This window comes from Cucurbita moschata, unplaced genomic scaffold (assembly GCF_002738365.1).
Source record: "Cucurbita moschata cultivar Rifu unplaced genomic scaffold, Cmos_1.0 Cmo_Scf00066, whole genome shotgun sequence".
NCBI classification, from domain to species: Eukaryota; Viridiplantae; Streptophyta; class Magnoliopsida; order Cucurbitales; family Cucurbitaceae; genus Cucurbita; species Cucurbita moschata.
In genome coordinates, this window is record NW_019268582.1 from 935,342 (window position 1) to 961,811 (window position 26,470).

Sequence of the window (26,470 nt, forward strand, 5' to 3'; positions counted from 1 at the left end):
GGGGGGGGGGGGGGGGGGGGGGATAATGAGGGCTCCAAAGCATCAGTTAACTGATGATATTCTAAGCCTATTTTTAGGAAAAGAATTAAGGTATTTTAGGAATAAATTGTTTAGTATTTATTATAGAGTGTCTTGTAATCTCTTCTCGATTAGTGTTAATAAAGAGTGAGTGTTTCTCACAAAGAGTTGTGTTCAACAGATACCTCGAGTGAGAACATCTTTCTCAAAAACCATTGTGAAATATGTTTAAATATTCCTTAACGCATATTGTATTGAAACTGAGGAAGTGCTCGTTTACATTTTCCACCCCATGCTTCGCGCATCATAGTTCTCTCAACTAGTTTACCTGATAGAAGTAAATTTTAAAAAAACATACTTAAAATTTCTAGGAAAAGCGATGCATGACATCCAGCAACTTAATTACCAATCTCCTCTGTTTCTCCCTTGAGCATTGTAGTCTGGTTCGCAATGCCGACCTTTAATAGGTCAATATCTGGGTCAAAGCCATTTGAGACTGCATTTTTTAATTTCTGAAGACCAGCAATTGCTACCATTTAAGCTGTGAATGATGCCAATATATGATGGTTAAGAACGCAATAACAAAATCATACCTTCATAAACTCTTCTTTGGTTGAGCTGGATCCATCAAGTTCGCCGCCGAGAATATAGTCACACACATATGTTGCCTGAATAAAGGATAATTATCATTCAACAAATACAAATTATTCCTCAGCCAGGAGGTGCAGAACTGCTGTACTGAACAGAAAACAAAAATGAAGAGGGCATACCTCCGCCATGTTCTTCACTATTATGTATTTTCCAGCAAAGGATGCTGTCGCTACAGTTTCTTCATGAGCGTATTTACCATGAATGATTGAAGTATAATCACCTTTCTTGTGTTTGTCCACAACATTCCAAACCTTCAACAGTTTTACAAAGAACATTCATACATTGAGAGATATTTTTTTTGTCAGAAGTAACATATGTAATATTAATTGTAGTGTACCATTGCTGTCGGTATATCGGACAGCAAGGAGACAAAAAAAATACTGAAACAATACCTTTGAAACCCATGGGCAAGTTGTATCAACGATTTGCACTTTCTTTTCACTCAATGTCAACATCTCATCCACTGCAGCTCCAAATGCAGGCAAAATCACAACATCGCCCTTGTCAACCACTTCAAACTGTTTCTTTCCTTCCTGAAGTGGAATGTTTTCGACTTCCATTTCCTCTAAGCGCTTCATACAGAATTCAAAAAGCTTAATCTCATTTATTTTCTACTTTTATGGAGGAAATTAGGCATTATATGAAAGGTTAACATGAAATTCAACAACAATGAAGTTTATGAACATTTGAACACCAGTCAAACTTCAGGATGTTCATTTGTTTGGAAAAGACAGCAAGGGAATCCAAAGTATGAGCGTTTTGAAGTTTCTAGATAAGAAAAGTAAGCAGTAACGATAGCGTTGAAGATCGAAACAACATATCCAAATATTAGTATATTAATCAGTACCTTGTTAACAGTTGGATTGTGAATAATTTCATTGGTTAACCATATTTTCTCATCAGGAAATTGTTTTCTCGCTTCATAAGCAATCTGGACTGCTCGCTCAACTCCCCAACAAAATCCATATGATTCCGCCAGTTTTACAGTAACATTCCCCACCTATATTCAAATCCATTTTCTTTGAGAGTCTTTATGATATCACCTGCAATTCGAACAAACATTAAGGTTTTTCTCTTCAATTAGTTTTTAGCCTTGAACGAAGTCAAATCGGAAGACTAAATTTCATAAGGAGCAGGTATTCTTCAGTTTTGCCACAAAATGGGGCATGCCAAAGAAAAACAAGGAATTCATAATCCTTTTCATCAATTCCATTAGAGATTTAACAAAGTCAAGACAATCGAGGCTCACTCGTATACTCGCGATTCATGAGCGCCAGAGTCTCGTCCTTGTAACCAAACCCTTTGCGATTATAATTCTCGCTCCTCGTCAAGTTCTTCCGGAACACCTTCGCGTCAAATTTGGAATCAGAAGCCACCGAAGAGGAAGAAGAAGAAGAAGAAGAATCGCCATCGCATCTCACGGACAGCGGCTTCCTGCACCGGACTGACCGAGCTCCGGCGAAACTCTCCGGCAAGGCGGCATCAGTGCGCGTGGCAAGATGATAGAGTTGCAGAGAGAAAGCCATGTAAGAGAACCGTCTGAGAACTCGATTACCAGTAACAAGCTCAGACAACGGCCATTTCTTCTTCTTCTTCTTCTTCTTCTTCTTCTTCTTCTTCTTCTTCTTCTTCTTCTTCTTCTTCTTCTTCTTCTTCTTCCTGCTCCATTTATTTCAATGCAACCGTTTCCTCTCTGTCTTCTTCACTCTTTCTCATTCTTCTTTTTTTCGTTTTTTTTTTCTTTTTTCTTTTATTAATTAAATTAATAAACTAACGTTGGAAATAATTATTCTCAAATTCTTAAAATTTTCTCTTTCATATATATATATATATATATATATATTAGTTTTAAAAATGTTTGAATTGTATATTTAAGTGAAAAGTTTCACTAAAATCAATTATTACTTTTTTTTTTCTTTTTCTTTCAAGTTTAATTTCATAAATATATTAAATAACATTTAATTTAATTTTAATATTTATACTTTCATCTTAAAATTTGTCACTCTTATTATTTTAAAGTCATGCTTACGATGATGTATGAGTTATGATACTTGATGATGTGCTTAGTATATATATATATATTGACGACGTACTTGATATGCTTGATGCACTTTATGACAATATGATAAGTATGATGATTGCATAACGTTTACCTTAATATGATGTCATATTGAGTATGCTATATGATGATGAATGTCATATTGCATCATGTCGTTAGATCGACATAAAACACAACCCTAAGAGCATGAAAATGATATTAATATAAATATCCACAAGTATGTATTACATAGAGTAACAAAGAGATGGACTAGAGGGTTGTGTCAGAAGAGACATTATTATGGATTTAGAGGGACCTCATGCATATTGTATGTTCATAAGCATAGAGCTACTTCCCCTAGAGATGATGAGTGCAGACAGGCATAGTATGATGATGAGTGCGAATGCGTACAGATGAGGGTGTTCATGAGGCGCATGACACTATGGGGTTCCGCTGACCTCCGGACGTTGCTACAGATTAGCTTGACCAGAGGATCCAGGGGGTGTGCAAGCGCCCTAGGGATTCACACTCGCACGTATGAGTCGTGTGTAGGGAAGTACTACACATCCAATTTATTCGAGACTGGAGGCCACCTATATGATGTTAGAGATAGGTCCCTAAATCATGATTGCATGTGTTTGCATTTGCATGACTCCTGTAATGAGGCCACTTACTGAGAATTCTTCTAAATACTCGGGCTGTGTGCCACATCATTTTTCAGGTAAAGGGCAAAGCGCACTTGTACAGAGGATAGCGGCATTGTGAGCAAAGACTGTGGCACGTGCATGGGGTAGATTCATATTTAAATTTCTAGGTTTAGGTTAGAATAGATTGTTATGCATTTTATTGTTTTAAATTATTTTGTATTACTTTTATTTTCTTACAGTATGAATACAGAAATATGGTAAATTACAAATAATATGGAAATACCAAGGCAAGAATAATAAATGAATACAATATATTTGCCTAAAAAAAAAAGCAAATATGGTAAGCCATAATGTAAGGCAAATATCTAGATATTTGCTTTATAATGAACGGTCAACTATCCTTAACACCTCCTGCAAGCTGAGCGTCGAATTTGAACGACCGTGAAGCTTGGATCTGAAAAATTCAAAGAGAGGTCGAGAAATATTTTTTGTGAAGATGTCAACAACTTGGAGATGAAAAGGTAGATATTGTGTGCGAAGTTTGCCGGCGATAACAAGTTCTCAAAGGAAATGATAATCTAATTCAACATATTTGGCTCGCTTGTGAGAAACGGGATTAGAGCTCAGAAAAATAGCACTCTTGTTGTCACATAAGAGTAAGGGCTGCTGTGAAATAAGAACCTTGAGGTCATGCAAAAGATGCATAACCCAAGGAAGTTCAGCAGTAGTTGTGGCAAGAGCACGACACTCAAATTCACAGCTAGAGCATGAGACAATAGGTTGCTTTTTGGCACTCCAAGAAACGAGATTGTTACCAAGATAAATAGAATAGCCGGATGTAGAACGACGAGTATCGGGACAACCAGCCCAGTCAGCATCCGAATAAGCGACTAGCGTACTAGGAACAGTGAATGGACCAAAGGTAAGACCAAAGTGGAGTGTTCCTTTGACATAGCGAAGAATACGTTTGACAACAAGAAAGTGATCTGCAGTAGGGGCATGCAAGAATTGACTGACAGAATTGACAGCATAGGCAATATTTGGATGTGTAATAGTCAAGTACTGAAGGGTGCCAACAAGAGATCTATAGAGAGTAGGATTAGAGAAAGGAGAACCATCAACAGTCAGGTGTTGAGAAACAACCATGGGAGTGTGGACTGGTTTGCTATCGAGCAACTGAGCACGAGTAAGAATATCTCGAGCATATTTTAACTGACTAATACAAAGACCATCAGGAGTGGGTGAAGTTTCAAGACCAATAAAGTAACTGAGAGAACTCAAATCTTTGGGAGCAAACTTAGAATGAAACTTGCGAGTAAAGCTGTCAACAAGAGATGAATTGTTACCGGTAACAATAATGTCATCAACATAAGAAGTAAATAGATAAGGTTAGATTGTTGATGAAAGACAAAAAAAGACGTGTGAGTGCGACTGCAAGAAAAACCAGTGTGAGAAGAAATGAGCTAAAACGCTAAAACCAGGCGCAATGAGCTTGCTTTAAGCCATAGAGGGCTTTCTTTAATAGACAAACATGAGTGGGAAATCAAGGATCAATATTCCCAGGAGGTTGTTCCGTATGAACACGTTCAATAAGAGTTCCATTGAGAAAAGTATTCTTGACATCAAGTTGTCGAAGAGGCCATTTATTTGTGACCGTAATAGCAAGCACAACACGGACAATGGTAGCTTTGACAACCGGACTGAAAGTGTCAGTGTAGTCAAGACCAGGAACTTGAGTATAGAAGATTATGAAAAGATCTCCCTCTTATTCTTTGTAATGGAATTCACTTGCTCGAGTACTAAGGTTCGAGCTTTTCTTCAGTTCACTTAAAAGCCCGTCCCTATGGAATGTGCTCTCTTCCACCATAGGCGTTTTGGGAGGTGAGTGGGTTTAATGCCTCTTTGTAGTGTCGGTCACTAGACCTTTTTGTAATTACGTTACCATGTTTTATACATTGCTATTTTTATTTGCATATTTTCGAGTTTTTTTTCTTTTTTTTTTTTACTTGAATAATTGTTGAGGTAAAAATTAGATTATCCATTTTTAAGATAGTAATTGATATCTTATTTATTGAGCTATCCTTTATACAAAAACTAATTTAAAAACTTAATGAATTTAATTTAATTTACGCTAAAGATTTTTTTTTTCTACTTTTACAAGTATTTTTATACCAACTAAAAGTAGAATAAAATAATTATTTTATTAATTATATACTCAGTTTATAATTGTCCGGCCTATTAGCTCAGTTGGTTAGAGCGTCGTGCTAATAACGCGAAGGTCGCAGGTTCGAAACCTGCATGGGCCATGTGTTTTATTTCTTTTTTCTTCTTAACTAATATGATAATATTAAATATATTAAATAATTTCACACAATTGGCCTATTATCTCAGTTGGTTAGAGCATCATCCTTACAACCGAAGGTTGCAGGTTCGAAACCTGCATCCATTTTTTATTTTCTTTTTCAATTTTTATAGTGACATTTGCTTTACAAGATTTTAAAATTATGTAATTTTTAATTTATATTTATTAAAGTTTCTATTTTTTTTAATATAATTCAATATTTAAAATTTAAAGTTTAGATACAAGAAAATATTTAATATTGTTTTTATTGCCTACACTTATAAATTAAAAATATTTGCTATCGATAAAGAAATTGGAAGTTCGTATCATGTGGTTTTATAATATAATATATATTTACCTATTTATTAGTTCAACAACCTATGGAACGTGGTTTTATAATATAATATATATTTACCTATTTATTAGTTCAACAACCTATGGAACGAGAGAATTTGAACATCTACCTTTTTAGTCGAATTTAGTGAACGTCAAACATAGACTGACATGGACGATGAGCCAAACCTTATATGTAAAAAGTACGAATTTAAAATCCCATTACAAGTATAATCCATGTTTGTTAGCTCTACTCGTCGTAGTCTTGTCCATAATCGACTCTGGTCGATGACTACAACAACGAGTTCTTGCTTTCCCTACTTGTTTTAGACGTCGCCTACTCATCTTTTCGTTCCAACCAGAGGTTAACAAGCACACCCTTTAGATTTTTGTGAAGAACAAAGAGTGAAGATTTGTATGTTCTCTGAAGTGTCAACACTCTCTTGTCTTCCAAAATTTTATGAGAGGATAAATGCATATAGCTAATAACATCTACTACTATGTCGCATATGACAAGGCCAGCAAAAACAAATTGCTACTTATTGAAGAAAGTGAAAAATTAGCATAAACGAAGAGCTTTTCAGAAGCCTGTGGATTGAATTGTCGTCACCCCCTTCCATAGTTTACATCTGGTTTAACCACAGCTGAAGAAAATGGAACTTCAATTCTCTCTTTCACAATGCACTGATGAGCTTCAACTGGAGGACATACATTGTGTGATCCATTGTTTCCAGCTGCAGACGGTCGAAAAATGTTGAAAACCTTCAAAGATGAAACTTTCCGTGCGAGCTTCGGAGTAAGACCAGTGAAGTGCAGTATGGATACAATGGCAACCACGGTAACCACTGATTTTGCAGCTACACTAGCGAAAGTTCCCAATCCGTTTCTCGAGTTCCTCGAATCCGATTTTGATTGTTTTCTTTCTGATTCAGTGAGTTCCTTTGTAGCTATATTTGTCGTGGCGTCCGTTAGCCCATTAGTCACGGACTCGTGTCCAGAAGGGAAGGGATTATCAGGATGGCTTGGATATGGAGGGAGCGTGAAATCCTTGTTGTGCTGCACTGTCTCCCTAACAAAAGCTGAAGCCTCATGTATCACTTCCAAATCCTGTCCTTCGTACTTCTTCAGCTTATCCAGTACAATCTTGCGGCTATGCTCGATCTCGGAAAGGGCTACTTCTTTCTCGTACCTTTGCCGTTGTTGTAAATCCTGCAAATTATAAGATAGAAGTATTAGAAGATTTAAATGCATGCTTCCAGTACATTACAATGTTCTATGACTCCCCCGATGCTATCTACAAACGTCGCACTCTCTAGGTCCATTATATTGGACGTACATACAAACTTTATTGCTGTTTAATTTCAGATTCATGTTGAAAATGGCTTCTAAAACTACAAGCTGAAGGTAGAGACAACATGGAGGGTCAAAATTAAGAAATCAATTAACTTCTGGACCCGAACCTGGGTGATCTATCCATAACCAGAATGAAGCTTGGGTGAAACTAAGTGGAGGTCCGAACCGACTGATGTTGAAGAATCAGCGGATGAGTTGTGGTTAGGGGTGAAATGCTACTCGAACCTAAAGCTAGCTGGTTCTCCCTGAAATGCATTGAGGCGCAGCAGTTGACTGAACATCTAGGGGTAAAGCACTATTTCGGTACGGGCCGCGAGAGCTGTACCAAATCGAGGCAAACCTTGATTACTAGATATGATCTCATAACGGTGCCTGAATACTAGTTAATTAAGAAATCAATTAACTTCTGTTGCAGGTGTTTGAGTTAAGCCAAGAGGAATAGCAAACCAATTGGTGAGCTTGCTGGTTGGTCCTAATAGATGCTTTGGTGGAGGGAAACCTATCCTCACTCTCCTTGTACTTATTGGATTATAAATATATAGAATCTTTTCAATGGGGCGGAAGATTTTGATAAATAAGTGAGTCAATATCGATCCCTTCTAGCTTTAGGGAGATTTTAGGTGAGGCCTGGGATGGAGAGGGAGTTCAAGTGGCTCTCCTTCGTCTGTTCTCCGTATATGGCAAGAATGACCGTTCTATATGAGTAGGACATACAACAAATGCTTCAATAAACCAAACAAGCTATCTAAACTAACGCCCTCCAAATTAGTATGTCATTCAGGTACACCACAAGGCATCGGATAGGATTGAATAATAAAACGATATAGGCAATCTCACCTAGATGTTTAGCATTTACACTAGAATCATTTGAAAGTTAAGAGCCAGGTTTGTGAGCATTTGATACACCTATAAACTAGATATACACAACTCAAGAGTAAAAAGATGGAATCCAGAATGCTATATGGTTCATGCCACAACAAGAAACAGTGCCTAGGAGAAATCCACATACAGTCGTAAATCGTAACGAGAACAAGCTCACGTGAGAAGTGCATAGACATATCAGAACGAGTAACAGTTTGGTAAATAACTCATACTGACTTATTGAAAGACAGATCTGAGCAATATCAATACACATGCCAGCAACGAGGGACGTTGAAGGTTTTAGCAACCCCATACGTTGCATAACCTGAAACACTAAGACCACCAGTTACAACTGCCAGATACTTGTATTAGCAAATAAATGAAATAAGATGTTCAAATTTAGAGAGAATCATACTCCCGATTCATTTTTTTACTCGAGTACCACAGTCGTAACGATGCACCTGTGGGAGGCATTGAATGAAAGTAGGCAAGATATTACAATGGAGAAGATATGAACAGAAACTTCTTTTGATTGAGTGCTATTAAACTTTACTCAATTGGAGCTTGAATAATTGCGTCATTGCTTACAAGGGTTGAGAACACCTCTATTTGTAGAGTTTAGAGAAGATTCTAAATAGCCAACATGAGGAAATAGCTATACATGAACTTGATGAGCCGTTACATATTTCAACTAGACAACTCAAGCCCACCACTAGCAGATACTTCCGGGCTTCCCCTCGCGGTTTTTAAAACACGTATGCTAGGGAGAGGTTTCCACATTCTTATAAACAATGTTTCGTTCTCCTCTCCGACCGATATAAGATCTCACAATCTACTCCCCTTTAGGGACCAGCGTCCTCACTGCCACTTTTTCCCTATAGTCCCCAACCAACGTGGGATCTCACGTAATGACATGACACAAAATCATCGCATTGGAAACAACCAGTCACTGAAAGACCGGTAAGATTTTAATATTCCAAATAAGTGACTGCTTGTACTTTTTCTTCACATGCTCCAATGACCCTTAGACTTATCTGCGTGTTCTAAATTATTCAGTATTTGAAAACACCCTCGATTGTCAGGGAGGAACAGAGGGGCAAGATCAACACAATCAAATCAACCAAGTCTATATATAAATCAAACACGGCACAGAAATTTTCAATATCATCATCCTAAAACAAAAATGCCAAAGAAAGCCGACTAAATCGAAACATATTCTTCAATCCTCATTCCCAAAACAAGAAAAGGTCAAATGAAACCTGCAATGAAGAGAGCTGATTCTCAAGAGACGCAAGCGCATCGCAGATTTTCAAAAGCCTCACTGATTCCTCATCTTCTTCCTCCGCCTCCCCACTCGAACCGACGCCATTATTTTCATCCACAGCGAACCGATCATCCCGAATGTCAGTTTCCGGCGAACTCGTGGTGTTGTTAACAGAGCCCCTGATCTTCAGCCTCAGCTCCGTGGCTCTGGCTAAAATTATAGCCGTGCCTTGTTCTTCCATGACTGAAACCGAAACCTCCAAGAGGGTTTTTGAGAGACATAAATGGGGGATTGAGGGGGACGAAAAAATGGAAGACCATGAAATGAAGGAAAGAGTCTGAGGAGCGGCAATGCAGCTGCCAAGTCTGTGGCGGGTGCTTCTTCGTTAGTTGGGATTCGAGTTTCCAGGCAAATTCAATTTTAGTGAATCCATTAAACACAAAATTAAAAATTATTTCAAAATTCAATTTAATTTTAATTTTAAATGAGTCAGTTTATCGGAATTTGTTTAATTGAATTATATCGTCATTTTGAGCCTAATTCAAATATATTGAAAAAGTTGGATGATGAAAGTCCCACCTCCCAGCTAATTTAGGAAATGATCATGCTTTTATTATTAAGAAATATTCTCTGCATTGGTATGAGGTTTCGGCCCAAAGCAAAATTATGAGAGCTTATGCTCAAAGTGGACAATATCATACCATTGTGGAGAGTCGTGTTCGTCTAATATAGTATTAGAGTCATTCCCTAAACTTAGTCGTGCCAATAAATTGGTAAATCCTCAAATATCGAACAAATGACTCCAAAAGAAAAGGAGTCAAGCTTCCTCGAAGGCAGTAAAAAAATGACTAAGACTCCAAGGGAGGTGAGCCTCGATTAAGGGGAGGCGCACTTTGTTCGAGGGGAGGTGTTAGATGATAAAAGTCTCACATCGGCTAATTTAGGAAATGATCATGGGTTTATAAACAAAGAATACTCTCTCCATTGGGATGAGTCCTTTTGGGGAAGCCCAAAGCAAAGCAAAGGCACGAGAGCTTAGCTCAAAGTGGACAATATCATACTATTGTGGAGAATCGTATTTGTCTAACAGAAAAATGTATAATACTATTAAAGTAATATAATTTTATATTAATTATCGGTCACACGTTAATATCATTTAAAGTTAAATAAATTTTATAAATAGAAACTTATATACGAATATGGTGGAAGTTTGCTTTTGTAATATTATTATAAAATTTTATTTCTTTGATCTACATGACATTGTTCTAGATTAAACTCAAATCCAACAACAACACGTGTTCGATTGCTTATCAAGTATCAATGTTTTAACATTTTTTATTTAAATTGTATTTTGTTTCAAATTTATTTCAATTTAGTTATTCATTTTCTAAAATGCTTTTTTAAATAAAATAGCTTTTCTAGACTATCAATTATTATGATATTTATTTAATTCTAATATTCAATTAACAAACAGTAGAGGGGTATTATTTTATGAAACTCGGAAAGGAAAAAATAAAAAATAAAAGAGGAACAATAATATCTCACGCCCGGTGGGACTCGAACCCACAATCGCCTGATTAGAAGTCAGGCGCCTTATCCATTAGGCCACGAGCGCTTATTTATGAACGGAATCTTACAAAATATTAGATATACTCTAAAGATTTGAACTAGGAAAATGAGGTAAAAAATTGGCCTATGCAGGTTTCGAACCTGCGACCTTCGCGTTATTAGCACGACGCTCTAACCAACTGAGCTAATAGGCCGATTAGTAATATTATGTGACATTAAATTACTAATTATAATATTGTTTTAATTTTGAATAAAAAAAAGTGTTAAGAAATATATTGTGATGATTTGTTATAGTATGTGGCATAAATATATAACTAAAATATTGTTTTAGTTCTGAATAAAAAGTGTTAAGAAATGTATTCTAATGGCCCATGCAGGTTTCGAACCTACGACCTTCGCGTTAGAGCAATCAATCGAAATTCCATCAAAATAATTGATCTTTCTTTTTCGGTCGCGACATTTTATCAGACAATTGGTAAATGGAAATAACACAGAAATTGTTTCGAAGTAATATCGATTTTAAAAAACCACAATATTAACACAAACCCAGATCCGTACAATACAACCATATCCAAAATGAAGTACAAGCTAAAAACACAAATCAATTCAACATAAATATCGAGCACCATTCCTACTTGCTTACTGAAGAATCAAGTTCAATCGTTGAAAATACTCAACACCGAGAGAAGAAGTAAAATTGGAGAAGGCTTTGATTAGAAGGAAAGTTTAGAAGAGAATAGAAGAAGTGGAAGAAACTAAAAAGGAAGTTGAAGTTGAAGTTGAAGTTGTGAAGGTGTTTGCAACGCTTTTAGGAGACTTATGGACTCGTAAGAGAAGAATTCAAGCACTATCAGAGTAATCAAACTAAACATAAGTATTGTTGTGCGTCCCCCGGATATATACTACTTTCTCTTGATTAGAAGATCTTCTTGATGACATATAGATTTGTACGATGGAATAAACGCCCATCTTAAGTTCTTCTCGATTACTATTTCCAATTTGAGCAAATAAAGTCTGAGGTATTATACTTATTTCGAATGAGCTCGAATTGATCTAAAACGTTTTGCTTGATGTTTCGAGAAGTTTTAAAATCCAAAAAACAGAGTCGACTCCTACCCATGACGTCAATTATTATGGTGGTAGACATTTCAACCCAAATTTTGCTTGTTATGTAAAATTCTATTGGATATAAAATTTTAATAATATAGTTGTAGTGATTATATTGATTGAACTAATATGTTCGTTTAAATGATTATGAATTGACATGTGTTTGTTAGGATGGTTGTGAATCAATATGACTTGTAGATGTACGATATTTTAGTTATAGTACAAAACTTTTAAATAATTAATAAATAAATAAATAAAAGTGACAATGCTTTGGGCTTCTCAAAAAGCGTGTACGAATGGAGAGAGTATTTCTTGAACATAAACGCATGATCATTCCCTAAATTAGGAAATGTAGGACTTTCATCGTCCAACAATGGAATCTTAATTATCAATGAAACAACATAATTTTCGATCACTCACATCAGACATCACCAACAGAAAAGCCACGTGGTACATAAAATACATTTATTTAATTATTATAGTTAAATCCTAAAAAAGATTTATGTGAAGATAAAACCACGTGGAAAACGAAGAACTTACTCCTTTAATCCCCACCGTTGATCATGTGTCCTTCAATTATTCTGACAATCATCAATTAACCTTGTTAGTCCCTCACCTTTCACATTATTATTAATTTACCCCTTCTTAAATTAAATTTTGAAAAATTGGAAAAAAATTACCTTGGAATTATAGGGGGGGGGGGACCATTTCTGTCAGACCTTCACGGCGGCTTTCGTGACGGACGTGATCTTCACCGACGGACCCAACGGCAAATCGTTGACCTCGACGGAGAACGTGTCGTAACGGAGGAAGAATTCCACTACAATAACTCTGGCCATCAGCACCACCAGATTTTTCCCCGGACACATCTTGTCCTCCGGCGTCGGCTCCTCTGTCTCCCTACCGTTCGACCAGTACACATACTTCAGAAGCTTCTCCCCTTCTTCTCCGACGAACCGGTCGCCGATGAACTTCTCCGGATTCTCAAAAACCTTTCCATCTTTAGTTGCAAACGGCTGATACCCAAAAATGATCTCCCCTTTCTTTATCTTGAAAGCGGAATCGTGGCTCTGTACCACGATGTCCTCCTTCGCTTTCGCGTACTGGAACGGCACCGGCGGCTCGATCCTCAGCGCTTCGTACACGACGGACTTCAATAGACTCATCTTCTCTATTGCACTAAATGTCAATCCCCCTTCTTCCTTCACGGCGGCTCTGATTTCGTCGGCGAGATTCCGGTGAAGCTCCTCCCCAGCGGTGCCGATCCACTTCAGCAAAATCGGAAAAAGTACTTTCATTCCGCCGTACGCATTGAATCCGGCCAGAAACACTAGATTGTGACACGCTTTCTCTCTGTTTATCCCCTGTTTCTCCGCTTCGGCTAGAAACGAATCAGAGCAGGAGTAAAACGCATTGTAAAGCTTCATGTAACCACTTTTGACAAGAAAGAAAGGCAGTGGCATGGTGTGAATGACGAGATCTTCTAAAATTGAGAATATCTTCGGCAAACCAATGGAAGCCAGTGGGGCGAGCTGGAAAGCGAGCCATTTATCAAACATTCCAGGTCCATCGGCTGCCAGTTTAGAGTCAGGGGTTCCGTCGGAGAGCAGCCGGAATATGAAGTCAAACGACATGGAATCACTAATCGGGTTGAAATCAACGACCTTATTCTTCTCAGCGATTTTATCTTCAAGTTTAATAAACATCTCCGACAAGGAGCTTCGGAACAGAGGGATAAACCTGTCGTGACGAGATGCAAGAAAACAGAGGAAGAGCTTTTTCAAAACAGAGTGCTCTGTTTCCGACGGGTCCAAATAGGCGCAGGTACGAATATCGCCGGTGAAGGACAAGGAGGGCATGTAAGTTCCATCGAGAAGATTGCGTTTCTCGACCTTAGAAGTATCAAAAAGGATCTGAAAGGTGAGAGCGTCGAGAAGGACGACGACTCTGGAGTCGGAGGAGATGAAGGGGCCCGGCGGCATGTTGGCGCGGAAGACGGTGGAGCGGTATTTGGCGACTCGGGAGCGGAAGAATTCGTCTTTCCCTTGGAAGTAGAAGTAATCGTATCGGTCTTTGATTGCTCCAAGGAAGGGGAAGCCATAGCCGCCGGGAATGGGTTTCAGAGGGAGTTCAGAGGAAGAAGAAGGGGAAGCCATAGCCGCCGGTCTTCGATTGCTCCAAGGAAGGGGAAGCAATAACTTGGTTTTCTGTTCTATTGGAGATTGGAAATATTTATGGTAAATTTAAAAACACGATTATTAAAATTTGTTTTGCAAAATAATAATAATAGCAATAATAACCCGACAAAAAAAAGATAAATAAATAAATTCGTGGATCGCGTTTACATTTTTTAATATGATATTACATTTTTTTTTATTATTAAAAACATTATTTTAATGAAATTACTCGTAATCATACCCAAATATAATAATTATAGACATATATTTAGAAAATGTTAAATTAATTATAGTTTCCATTTTTTTTAAAAAAAAATTATGTTAGATACAAAAATAAAACTATGGGTATTGAGGTGGGCTTAGATTGAATCAGGTTACGGATGACAAATAGAATTGGAAGGAAAGGTTTGTGTTTTCGTTCATATTCATAACTTTAAACAGGGTATAAGCTATCAACAAATATTTACTCATAAGAAAAATATAAATTAATTAAATATTAAAAATAAAATAAAATATACTATAAATAATTTACAAAGGATAGAATATTAAAATATAATATTTAAGATATATTTCATAACTAATATATTCTTCAAATATTATAAGAAAACGAGGTTACTTTGATCTTTTCATACTCTATAGTCGTGATACACTCGTATGCATTTGTTATGCTATAAAATTTTTCATTTTTAGAGAAAGAGCGAGACGAAATTAAAACTTTTATAATTAAAATGCATAAAAATAAACTCAAATATTTGAATACAAAATACACTCGAGACAAAAAGACATAAATATAAGGGTCCCTAAGCAGCTACATGGCTCTAGAACGCTCCTATCAGCCGTCGTTGCATCACAATCCATTTGAAAAAGAAGAACAAAGAATAGAAAGAATGACAAGGATATGCATGTGTTGGGTTGAATTGAGTTGAAATGGGTAGGTTTGATTGGCAACCCAAATAACTCAAAGTTGTTTTACAACCGATTAGGGCCTTAGGGGAGGTGGATTGTGAGATCACACATCGATTGAGAAGGGGGACGACTAGAACTGGTACATAAACCAGCAGATATAAACAACTAACCCAACTAAATCTTCTAATATCCTCCCATCTCCCCTCGTACGTACCCTAAACACAAAGAGTTGTTCTAGCAACAAATTCATCCTTTTGGCCAATAAAGCTACAACACAGTTTTAGTGGTAATTGCTCGCGTGCATCAAGGTGTTCCTTGACTCGTTACTCCTCTTTTCCATGGCATTGTAATACCTTATCTACTTGAAAAAAGAAAAAAAAAAGTGAGATTTTCCGACATTATTCTTTTTCTTAAATCCATCCTTGTTGGCGCTGTTACTACACATTCTGACACCATAATAGACTCGTTGAGCTTGCCCTCAGCTTCCCAAAACAATGGTCGTGTTAATCCTCTGTGTATTTGCTCGTCTTTCATTTGCTAGATCGAAAGTCTCTATTTCATCGGCGTTTATGTCCGACGAGACAAAACCGTCCGTCATTTTATTTATATATCTGAATATATATATATATATATATTTATATTGATAAAGTTATATACTAAGTTAAACCATATATATATATATGGCTGGTATCTTAGCTAGAGTTCTTTTTGCATTTTCTCTGTCCTGTCCTGTTGTTTGTGTTCATCGAAATCGAGTGCGAGTCGTTGAGCAATCTTAACAATTGTCGATCCGGTTGGAAGTACCAATTGAGAGTGGGTAATCAGGTTTGAAGTATTCCTCCCTTTGGGCAACCCTTCAATAATGGGCATCCAAAATCACCAAGATTTTAATTATTTTTTTTGATAATTTATTATTTTAAAGTTAATCTACTTTTTTCTAAAGAAAATTATTTAATAAAAAAAATGATTAATTTTGCAAAATAATTTAAAAAAAAATACACAATTATTGTGCATGATGTTTTATATTTGGAGTTATTGGAGAAAATGGAATAAATTGGATTAAATATTCCAGTTTTATCATATGGATAAATTAAATTAATGAGGCGTAGTCTGGTGTTGTTTGGGATGAGGAATTGAGACCGACACGCCAAATGGGACACCATGCTTCCAATAAAAGACTTGCTTTAAGTTTTTAATTCTAACCTTTCTTTCATGAATCTAGATCATTCAGGGGTCGAGGTTAGCTCACTACCGTCTAATAATTTCTACATACTAACTTCATAACACCAACTGCATGAAGTACAATGTCGATCCTATCAATATGGACAGTCTTACAAAAAAAATTCATAAACATATAACATCATGCTCGTTTTGTTTCGTTTTCATCAAACTTGGTGAAATAATAGCTTGTGTGTTATAGTGTAGCCGTTCATAGTATTTGACATTCGACTTTTAAGTTGAACTTATCAAAAGTTCTCCAAATTGCTATTAACCTCATGAAAATTTTAGGATGTGAAAATATCGTGTTCGTTTTGTCTTTGGGTCAAGCTCTAAAATCCTACTAAAAATTATTATGATCTAAACAAGCTAAGAAATCGAAGATAAATGAAACGATCTAGTTAAGTTGAATATGGTTGTTCCAACTTAATCGAACAAAATCAATCAATTCAACTTCTAGTAGTGAACTTGTCTAGGTAAAAGCAAGAGTCCATTAGTTGGTATGCACGAAGAACACTCTCTCACGATAAAATAGTATCATGGTGATACATAATACCATATCGATTCATCATGTATTTTTCAATATCAAGAGCAGGGTTCGAACTTATGCGGGCAAAGCCCAATAAATTTCAGATCTCTCTCCTTAACCGCTGGACATATCAACCTTCATGTTAAGGACATATCAACCTTCAGTGAAATCGTTTTTTATTTGGGACTAGATTAAAATGGTCCTAATGAAAAACAAGGTTTGATCAGTTAGAAATTAATTAATAATTTTCTGATGCGGTAAGAAAAAGCAAAGGACAAGAAAATAGAACAAGCGAAGTAAAGATCATTTAAACTGCAAGTTGCAGGAGTTTCCCGCAAGGGGCACCCCTCCAAAAATAGGCGTATGCCGCTATGTGCGGCGAGCACACGGTATTCTTTAGTAAAAGGCGAAAGAATAGTTCGCTCTGTGCTCACCGCACGGCTCCGTGCCTGGGATCAAGCTTGGATGCTCCTTTTATAGGCGTTCGTCATTTACGCATCTTAGCGAATTTCCGATGTGGGAGTTCTCTAACCCGCAGCCCATTTAGAGTTATGGGCTTCCTTGGGCTAAAACATCGTGGCCCAATTTTTGTAATGTGGGCTTCATTGGGCTTAAACTTGTTTTTATTATTTCTTTTGTAAATAGTTGTGGCTAATATTGGTAAATAATAAAATAATATTATTGATTTTTTAATGAGTATTGCAATCAAATAAAGGATAGTATTAAGTATGAAAAATGGGTATCAAAGTGGTAGCAAAGAAGGTAAGCTATAGCGTCAAAATTGAAACCAACAACACTTAGTGTCACTTATTATATATTTTTAGTTTTTTTTTTCTCTAAATAATAGCTTTAATTTTGAACGTAACATGAGATACCCAAAGCGAGATACAAAGATGAATCGGTATCAGATTCGAATGAGAGTGATCCTGAAGATATAAAACTATGGTTAAAAAACATCCAGATGGCTTAATGGATAAAAACTCTAAAATTAAGCATGTTTGGTTAATTCCAAGAGATTTTTCCTGGAAAAGTATGTGAATAAAGACAAAATATACTAAAACGACCGGTGTTGGTTTATGTAGATAGTCAACAATTTAAGACAAGTAGGTAATGTGATCATGTTGCAGAGATGCACGAGAACATTGAGGTTATTATGTATAATATTCAAACTTCAAAATTTTGGTCTGCTTAAATTAGTAATGTCACCACGTGCATGCTTTAAAGATATAGGCGGAAATTCATAATAAACACTTATTGACTTACACATTTAATTCAAGAACAAAAAAATTTGAAATAACAGTCTTTTAACATGAAATATAGTAAAATAATGCATAGTATTGTTGTAGGTTGATTTCCATGGTCTTTCCAGCATTCATCATCATCCGTGCAGAGGAGCTTTACCTTTACCTAAAAAATATAAGGATAGCACATGGTTTGAGTATTTTAAAAATTAACCAGTAAGTCACCCCACGGTTGAGGTTAGTAATGCAATCGCACACATAACAAGTTTGAGACCTATCCTTTAGAATCGTAACATGACATTAGGCTCTTTCCATTTTCGGGTAGAGTTGGATGTGCAATACTTTTGCACATGGACCCACCAGGCGAGCTCGTATACATACCCTCCAGGTCTTATAAACTTATAAACTTATTTCGATTAAGTTTTTTTAACTGATGCTACATGAATCCTCGAGGAATGTTGAACATATGGAACGATAGTTGATTAGTTAGTCGAACTCGAACCCTTTGCTCCTTTTCGGACATGGTTAGATGGTCCTTCCAAGCTCTCTCATAATTTTTCAATAATTTAGTCAAAAACATATCCACCAACATGCCCATACTCCACTAACAAGAATCCAACCCACATAACCTTTTTTCCAAAATAAGATTCAAAACCCTACAAACACCAAATCATCATCAACAACCTTCATCCCTCTCTATTCATCTTTTGACATCCCTCCCTCCAAAATTAAAAAAAAAAAAAAAGGTGTTCTTGTCAAGTGTACTTGTTCTTTGAAAGATAGAGACAAGTAATCAAATACTCGTGTTCTTCCCTTTGTGGTTAGCCATTACAAAGCCAAGTGTAAAGCACTTACTTTCTTGTCTCTCGGTTCCATCTTCCTCATTGGTCTACAAGTCTTTAAATATCTCCTTTCACTCTCTTTTTCCAGTTGTACAGCAAAACCCAGCAATGGATGGGCCATTTTCATGGAAATTTCTAGACACTCGTGTTTTTCTCCACAAAGTGAAGTATCATATGCCTTCCACAAACAACAAAAGCAAGAGTTTGGAAAATTGTTTCACCTATGCCTAAGTGGGTTACAAACTATGGATATTATTGTTATATCATATGGTGTGACCCAAGATCAAACTCCAACTTTTGGTCGATAACATAGGTTTTAACCCGTTGAAAATGTAGTTGTTGTTTATTTGGGTTGAAGATTGTCGGGATAAAAATGAAACACATTTTAAGGTTGTTAGGATAACATAGGTTTTAACCTGTTACAAATGGCATCATTGTGTGATCCTACATCGATTGGAGAGAGGAACAAGTGCCAACAAGGAAACTCGGCCCAAGTGCATTGTGAAATCCCCCATCGATTGAAGAGAGGAACAAGTCTCAACGTCCTCGCTGGCCCTAATAGGGGGTGGATTGTGAGATCTCGGAGAGGGGAACGAAGCATTCTTTACAAGGGTGTGAAAATCTCTCCCTCGTGGAAGCTTCTTAAAAATTTTGAGGGGAAGCTTGGAAGGGTAAATCTAAAGAGGGTAATATCTGTAGTGATGAGGTTGGTGTCAGAATTTAGTGCAACTTATTGATAGTTTGAATTAGTCAAGATATTCCTAATCAGTTAATACTTAGACAATATATTAGTTATGAAATATATCTTATATATTCGTAATCAGTTAATATTTTTCCTTTATAATTTGATAGTAGTATATTTTATTTTATTCTGAAGATTTAGTTAGTTTATATTTTATTTGTACGTGTTAGTTAGTATCTGGTATCCAATCTAAACGTTGTGAATATCAATGAAGGTAAAACCTTCGATCCCAATTCTATTTCTCATTCTTTAACTCTATATTGCTTCCTTAAGTAATAATATTTTCAAATCTATTCACACTTTTAAGTGGTAGATATTGTGTCAGTTGGGCCATTACAAAGGTTATGCGAGGTTATAAAAAAATGAGGGTTTTTGAATAATATGTGAGAGAGAAAAACATGTCGGAGTTATCATGATTTTCATCTTGGTTGTGATGTCTTGTATTTAAAAGTAATGTATAGAACTATATTATTCATTTTCCCCAACTTTTATTCTCTCCCTTTTTCTTATTTACAAAATATATAAATTTGGATTCAAAGAGTGTAGGTTTTGTTTGGTCGTAGGAAACGTGTGCGCAAATTAGCAAACCAGACCCAAATAATAATAATAATGCATCTGATTGGGTAGCTTTTACGATTACAAATATATATATATAGTCGCCGGCAACTCTGAGAATTTTGGTGACTCGCTGAAATTTTTGAGCAACTTCCCGAGGACACGCCCATCCCCCTCTCACTAAGTCCAACTACTTCGTTCTATCCACCAAAACGTAAAACACAGAAACATTTGAAAACGAGAGGGAATGAAAGAGAGAGGGAGACGAAGAGTCGCGAAATACCATGACCCCGTCGTATAGTGTAGATAATGACATGGAAGAGATGAGTAACGATTCAGGGAACACTTTAATACACAGAATAATTATTATCAAATGATGTTGTAGCTTTGTTGGTTAAGAGGATGAACGGATTTCTAGTACAACTTTTACCTAGAAAAACAACTCAATATTTGAGATTTTTAGAATTTCATATAAATAAATTATTTTTAAGAATTTTATTATATTATTAAATTTTAGATATTTAGCAATAAGTAATTTATTTATTTAATAATTTTTGTCCAAATAAATTAAATATATATATTAAAAAATTATTACTGATTTATTATAATTAAAATAATTTTGTAAACTATAATTGAGCTTATCCAAATGAAATAAATTAAGACGTGAATATTATCAAAATTTTATATAAATAAATATTTTTGTTAATTTATTTTTATTAATTAAATTATTAAAACAATTTTAAGCCATTAAAATTTTATTCATTAATAAATATATTATAAATAATATGTTTTTTAAGTTCTGATTCTATTTAGCTGTTAATATTATTTTCAAATAAATAATTTATAAGAAGATTTCATAATAAACATATATGATAAAAAAAATATATATTAAAATAATAAAATACATAAAAGTAAATCGAGATAATTAAATAATTAGAGGAATAAATGGTATTTTGTTGATTTATTCAAACCATTTTAGAAGGAAAAATTTCAAAGAATCTTAAATTGGGCACTGAAAACCTTTTTAGGTACACATTGAATTAAACACACTCTACAATTCTGCCACGTGTTCTTCGAGAAGGAATGGGTCTATAACTCATCTTTCACCACGTCCTACTCATCAAATTTAGACTCCTTATCCACCCCTTCTCAACTGACACGTCAGCTACACTCTTTCCTTTCCCCTTTTTTTTTCCTTCTTTTTTTTAATCATATCAATTACTTCCTTTTCCCAAAAATATTTAGACTAATCATGCCATACTTTTATCCTAACTAAAATTCTAACGTATAAGTTAAACTTATACGACACTCTATCGAAAAAAATAAATCAAAAGTAGGTATCTTCCCGTTCAAGCCGGTTTGAACTATTTCATTCATTTAAGAAAGTTTAATTAAATTTGTGTTATAAAGAGACCTAACATAGGTATTGTTCGCCCCAACGTCTTCACTGGCATAATTGGAGATGGTTCAGATACCATATATAATGGTTCAAGTTCATCTCTAATAAATACTGTTGGATGATGAAAGTCCCACATCGGCTAATTTAAAGAGTGATCATGAGTTTATAATCAAGTAATACTCTTTTCATTGGTACGAGGCCTTTTGGGGAAGCCTCAAGCAAAGCCACGAGAGCTTATGCTTAAAGTGGACAATATTATACCATTGTGGAGAGTTGTGCTTATCTAACAAGTACTATTAATTGTACTCGATAATCAAGTCATTGCAAATAAATTTAAGTTTATCCAATAAATTATAATTTAATTTTGACCAAAATAATAGACGTCGATTTTGTCACGTAACATGTCATCGTTGAACTTATTGCAATTATAAACATATATGTAAAATTAAATTAGGGTTAAATTTGATAGGCCTTATAAAGTTGAAGGGTAATTTTGATTTTATCTTCCAAAAACTTACTAGGTGGTAAAGGGTGAATAATTATAGTAACCACATTTTACAAACTATATGCATTAATATTAAATATACGAATTTAACACTTAATTTTCATACACCAGCTGTAACACACATTAATTATAATATATAGTCTTTATATATTAATGCATGTGACATAGGTGACAATTTGGGCATCTCTTGCTTATGTCACCTCATTTTGCTAGGGGCACTTAGCCGCCAATTAAAATTATCAGTATAAATTGTCAATTATTGCTCAATTTAATTACAATTTTCATAATAAATAATTTCCTATATATTTTATTTCAATTTATTTTTTCCAATTTTGGTCATCCCATCATAAGGTTAAAAAAAAAAAATAGAAAATTATGATGAATTATATTTCGCTTATTTCTAATTTTACAACACAGCGATTATTAATTAAAATGGATTATTTATTTAGTAATTAATTACGATCATAGTTTTCTCCATCAATCTATATATTAATAATATATGAACGCTTTTATTATTTTCAATCAATACTTTATATTATTTTATTTAATAATTCATTCAAAAGAAAGAAAAAAAAAGTGCTCAATAAATATTTAATCATGTAAAATTATACATATTTCATTCAATAACTTATACTACAATTAATTAAATAGATTTAAAAAAAAAAAAGGAAGAAAAAGGTAGACGCCAGGTGTCGGAGTGTAGTGACAAATATCCTCAATCATTGCAGAACAGAAATTGTGACTTTCCATTGAACCCTCACGAACATGTCCAGTCACGCTGACGGACAATGCCACGTGGAGGATACACATTGAAACGCGTGATTTAAATATGCAACGTGGCATTCGAGAGGGGTGGGAGAGGCTGCGGCGGCGCGTGGGGTGGTGGCGCTAATATTAAGGAGGCGTTGTTGACAATTGAGATTAGGATTTTATTGGAGGAAGTGAACCGGCGTTTGAGAAAGAGATAGAATGGTTCAAGTGGTGAGGGATAAAAAGTGAAGGTTATGGGTCACCAAACTACATGACTTTTTAATCCCATTTATGGCTGAGTTTGACTTTTTGAAAGTCTTTCGATTAAAAAAAAATTATATTTATCCATACTAAAAATTGTATTAATAATTAATTTTATTTCATTGGGTTATAACTTTATTTCCTGAATGGATCGAGTTGATTCAACCAAAAAATATCAATGAACTGACCTAATTTTTTTTTAAAATCAACTTAATTTATATAATAATAACACAATCAAAATCTCAATTTTGAGATTTTTTATGTTTGGGTTGAGTAGTCTATATTGATTGAATTTTGAAGAATTTAAAACTCCGACTCAAACTTGAGTTATAGGACAATTGTATGACCAAAATATATACATTTCTCTCTCTTAAAATAAAAAGTCTATTTCTAATGGTTAGAGAGAGAAAGATGTATAATTTTTAGATATTATTTAGAAAATTCAAATTCTAAATTTTAAACTAAAATACACAATATTTTAAAAATGAACCTACTTTTCAATTTTAAGGTGGAAACCAAACAAAAATAAGTTAGTTATTATTGTCACATGAAATATACTTAATTATTAAAAAAATAATAATAAATAAAGATTTATATAATATTTATTTGTACAAAATGACAAACCTTTTTCATTTTATTTTTCTTTATTTGATCTTTTCTATTTTCATATATCAATCATTTTCAATATGTAGCCAAAATTATATATATATATAACTTATTCAGGGGTGATTTTTTTAGCCAATAAACTTGACTTTTATGCATGTGTAAAAGTTCGAATTTAATTTCTTCGGTTCGCTTTAATTTGACCTTTATTATTTTTATATATAAAAAATATATATATGTTGAGGATGATTAGAGTCTCACGTTGTTTAATTAAAAAAAATTATGAATATATAAATGAGTGAGATTATTTTCATTTATTTGAAACTTTTAAGGAATCAAAAATAAAATTAGGAAAATTTATGCTTATAATAAATAAAAATTAAACAGCATAATAACACACCCAAAATAAAATTAATATTCTTAATTCGTTGACTCCGTTTACCAATTCCAATATTTGACCATCCAAATTCCCCCGACCGGATGTCTGGTCCATAAAACACACAACTAAACGACGCCGTTTCAGTGCCCCCGAATTAACGTGTGGAGTTTAAACGCCGCAAAAAAGAAAAAAAAGAAAAAGTAATAATTAAAAATGAAAATAAAATCGTGGGTCTTTTACCGGCTATCACCAAATTCATCTACCTTGTTACTGGCACCCCCGGTATCCCGGTTCCTTGAGATAGTTTTATCTCTCTCAACCACGTGGCAGCATCCTATTCCCTCTCAATGTATATATGCACCTCCCCCTCTCCCTGCATTTGAGAAAAAAAAAAATTCCAAAACTATTTTCATTTACAATTCTAATATTTTTCAAACGATTTATTTTCTTGCGGTTTCGATTCTTCAATGAGAGGCGCACAAGGCGGAGGAGCTATGGTGATGGAGCGGCCCAGCAGATTAAATCGAAGGCGATTTGGAGCGTACTTGCAGTCCGATCCGGCGATTTTTTCCGGTAGCGATTACGAGTTCTCTTCACGGCATAGCAGCGCGGTGAGTCCGGTGTATAACTACCACAAATCGCCGGCGAGTAGTGACGCTTCGCCGTCCTTGATGTCGCCGTGGAATCAATCGGATTCTCCGTATTCGAAATCGCCCTGGATTGTTACGTCGAGGATGAATTTGTACGATGATGAATTTTACGCTCGAAATGGACTGATTGGATCTCTGGTTAGAGAGGAAGGTCATGTGTATTCGTTGGCTGTGGCAGGGGATTTGTTGTACACTGGATCGGATAGCAAGAACATTCGCGTGTGGAAGAATTTGAAGGAGTATACAGGATTTAAATCGAGTAGTGGATTAGTGAAATCGATTATCTTCTGCGCAGACAGGATTTTCACCGGACATCAAGACGGAAAAATTCGAATCTGGAAAGTTTCGTCGAAGAATCCGAAATCTCATAGCCGAATTGGAAGCCTACCGACATTGAAGGAATTCGTGAAGAGCTCGATGAATCCGAGAAATTACGTGAAAGTTCGGCGCCATCACAACGTTCTTCGTATTAGGCATTTCGACGCCATTTCATCGATGAGCTTGAACGAAGAGTTAGGGCTTTTGTACTCTGGATCTTGGGACAAAACGATGAAGGTCTGGCGAATCTCGAATTCTAAATGTCTAGAATCAATTAGCGCTCACGACGACGCCGTGAACGCCGTCGCATCGGGATTAGAAAGCCTTGTTTTCACTGGATCTGCCGATGGAACAGTGAAGGTGTGGCGAAGGGAGATGCAGGGGAAAGGTACGAAGCATTTTCTGGTTCATGTGTTGCTGAAACAGGAAAATGCGGTGACGGCCTTGGCGGTGAATCGGCATTCGGCGGTTTTGTACAGCGGTTCGTCGGATGGAGTGGTGAATTACTGGGAGAGCGAGAAGCAGTTGTCGCACGGCGGCATCCTCCGCGGCCATAAACTGGCGGTGCTCTGTTTAGCGACGGCCGGAAACATGATGTTCAGCGGATCCGCGGATAAAAACATTTGCGTTTGGCGGAGAGAAGAGAATAGCGGATCTCATACATGCTTGTCGATTCTGACCGGCCACGCAGGTCCAGTCAAATGCTTAGCGGTTAAGGAAGATAAAGAAGAATCGCCATCGTTACCGGAGGAAACCGCAGCCAGGAAGCTCTATAACAGTAGCCGACGGTGGATTGTATACAGTGGAAGCCTGGACCGGTCGGTGAAGGTGTGGCGAGTGGCGGAGAACGCGCCAGAGCTGTTGAAGCTCCGGGAGGCGGAGCGGCCGTACAAGTAGAAAAGGCAAAACAGAAAAGAAAGTACTGGGCGTTCCGATTTGCATGGCGTTTGGGGTAGTTGAAGAAGGTCAAATATGGTGCAGAAGGCCGTACGGAAATGGAATGCCGCGCTCCAACGAAAACCCGCCACGTGGATTCTTGGAATCGATAAGCCGAACGCAGTTTTTTTTTTTTTTTTTTTTTTTTTAAATAATTGATTTTTTGTGAATATGAAAATGAAAATTTTATGTTTGAAATTGGAAGGGTAAAGCCGACATATGGACATTCATTATTTGGGTGTCGTGTCGGAAGAGTTGCGTTTTTTTTTTTTTTTTT

General features: G+C 35.7%; 4 protein-coding genes, 4 non-coding genes and 1 pseudogene across 9 annotated transcripts in view; 3 read left to right on the forward strand and 6 right to left on the reverse strand.

Annotated features, from left to right (window-relative positions):
- Positions 1-2,379, reverse strand: part of LOC111437778 — a 4,163-nt pseudogene extending 1,784 nt beyond the window's left edge.
- The window catches only part of LOC111437776 (cytochrome c biogenesis protein CCS1, chloroplastic), an 11,569-nt gene extending 6,567 nt beyond the window's left edge, over positions 1-5,002 (forward strand). Inside the window, exon 9 of the mRNA XM_023075841.1 lies at positions 4,991-5,002. The gene's annotated coding sequence lies outside the window, so the exon portion shown is untranslated. The remainder of the gene's footprint in view (positions 1-4,990) is intronic.
- Positions 5,003-5,586: 584 nt separating this feature from the next.
- Positions 5,587-5,660, forward strand: TRNAI-AAU. Its single transcript has one exon. It is a non-coding gene; the product is annotated as a tRNA-Ile (tRNA).
- Positions 5,661-6,280: 620 nt separating this feature from the next.
- LOC111437789 (plastid division protein PDV2-like) lies at positions 6,281-9,899 on the reverse strand. 2 transcript variants are annotated; one of them, XM_023075860.1, is made up of 3 exons: positions 9,502-9,899; positions 6,610-7,237; positions 6,281-6,423 (listed from the first exon to the last, which is right to left on the reverse strand). In XM_023075860.1, exons 1-2 carry the CDS (start codon positions 9,745-9,747, stop codon positions 6,635-6,637), a joined length of 849 nt encoding a protein of 282 aa, XP_022931628.1. In that variant the 5' UTR covers positions 9,748-9,899; the 3' UTR covers positions 6,281-6,423; positions 6,610-6,634. The 2 variants fall into 2 exon arrangements, with proteins under 2 accessions (XP_022931628.1, XP_022931627.1); XM_023075859.1 differs by having other exon boundaries at positions 6,281-7,237.
- A 1,149-nt stretch (positions 9,900-11,048) lies between these two features.
- TRNAR-UCU lies at positions 11,049-11,121 on the reverse strand. The gene has a single exon. It is a non-coding gene; the product is annotated as a tRNA-Arg (tRNA).
- A 74-nt stretch (positions 11,122-11,195) lies between these two features.
- Positions 11,196-11,269, reverse strand: TRNAI-AAU. The gene has a single exon. It is a non-coding gene; the product is annotated as a tRNA-Ile (tRNA).
- Positions 11,270-12,461: 1,192 nt separating this feature from the next.
- LOC111437746 (allene oxide synthase 3-like) lies at positions 12,462-14,402 on the reverse strand. Its single transcript, XM_023075804.1, has 2 exons — positions 12,863-14,402; positions 12,462-12,763 (listed from the first exon to the last, which is right to left on the reverse strand). The coding sequence occupies exon 1, from the start codon at positions 14,336-14,338 to the stop codon at positions 12,896-12,898; it is 1,443 nt and encodes a 480-aa protein (XP_022931572.1). The 5' UTR covers positions 14,339-14,402; the 3' UTR covers positions 12,462-12,763; positions 12,863-12,895.
- A 2,936-nt stretch (positions 14,403-17,338) lies between these two features.
- LOC111437816 lies at positions 17,339-17,455 on the reverse strand. Its single transcript, XR_002709499.1, has one exon. It is a non-coding gene; the product is annotated as a U5 spliceosomal RNA (small nuclear RNA).
- A 7,213-nt stretch (positions 17,456-24,668) lies between these two features.
- On the forward strand, positions 24,669-26,452 carry LOC111437791 (protein JINGUBANG-like). The gene has a single exon (XM_023075863.1). The coding sequence runs from the start codon at positions 24,757-24,759 to the stop codon at positions 26,152-26,154; it is 1,398 nt and encodes a 465-aa protein (XP_022931631.1). The 5' UTR covers positions 24,669-24,756; the 3' UTR covers positions 26,155-26,452.
- Positions 26,453-26,470: the final 18 nt, after the last annotated feature.

Bases quoted from the DNA above. Each gene is read 5' to 3' on its own strand.
- LOC111437789 (XM_023075860.1), bottom strand. From the start codon at position 9,747: ATGGAAGAACAAGGCACGGCTATAATTTTAGCCAGAGCCACGGAGCTG. The intron at 7,238-9,501 runs GTTTCATTTGAC...TATAATTTGCAG, and splicing joins ATCAGCTCTCTTCATTGCAG to GATTTACAACAACGGCAAAG.
- LOC111437746 (XM_023075804.1), bottom strand. From the start codon at position 14,338: ATGGCTTCCCCTTCTTCTTCCTCTGAACTCCCTCTGAAACCCATTCCC.
- LOC111437791 (XM_023075863.1), top strand. From the start codon at position 24,757: ATGAGAGGCGCACAAGGCGGAGGAGCTATGGTGATGGAGCGGCCCAGC.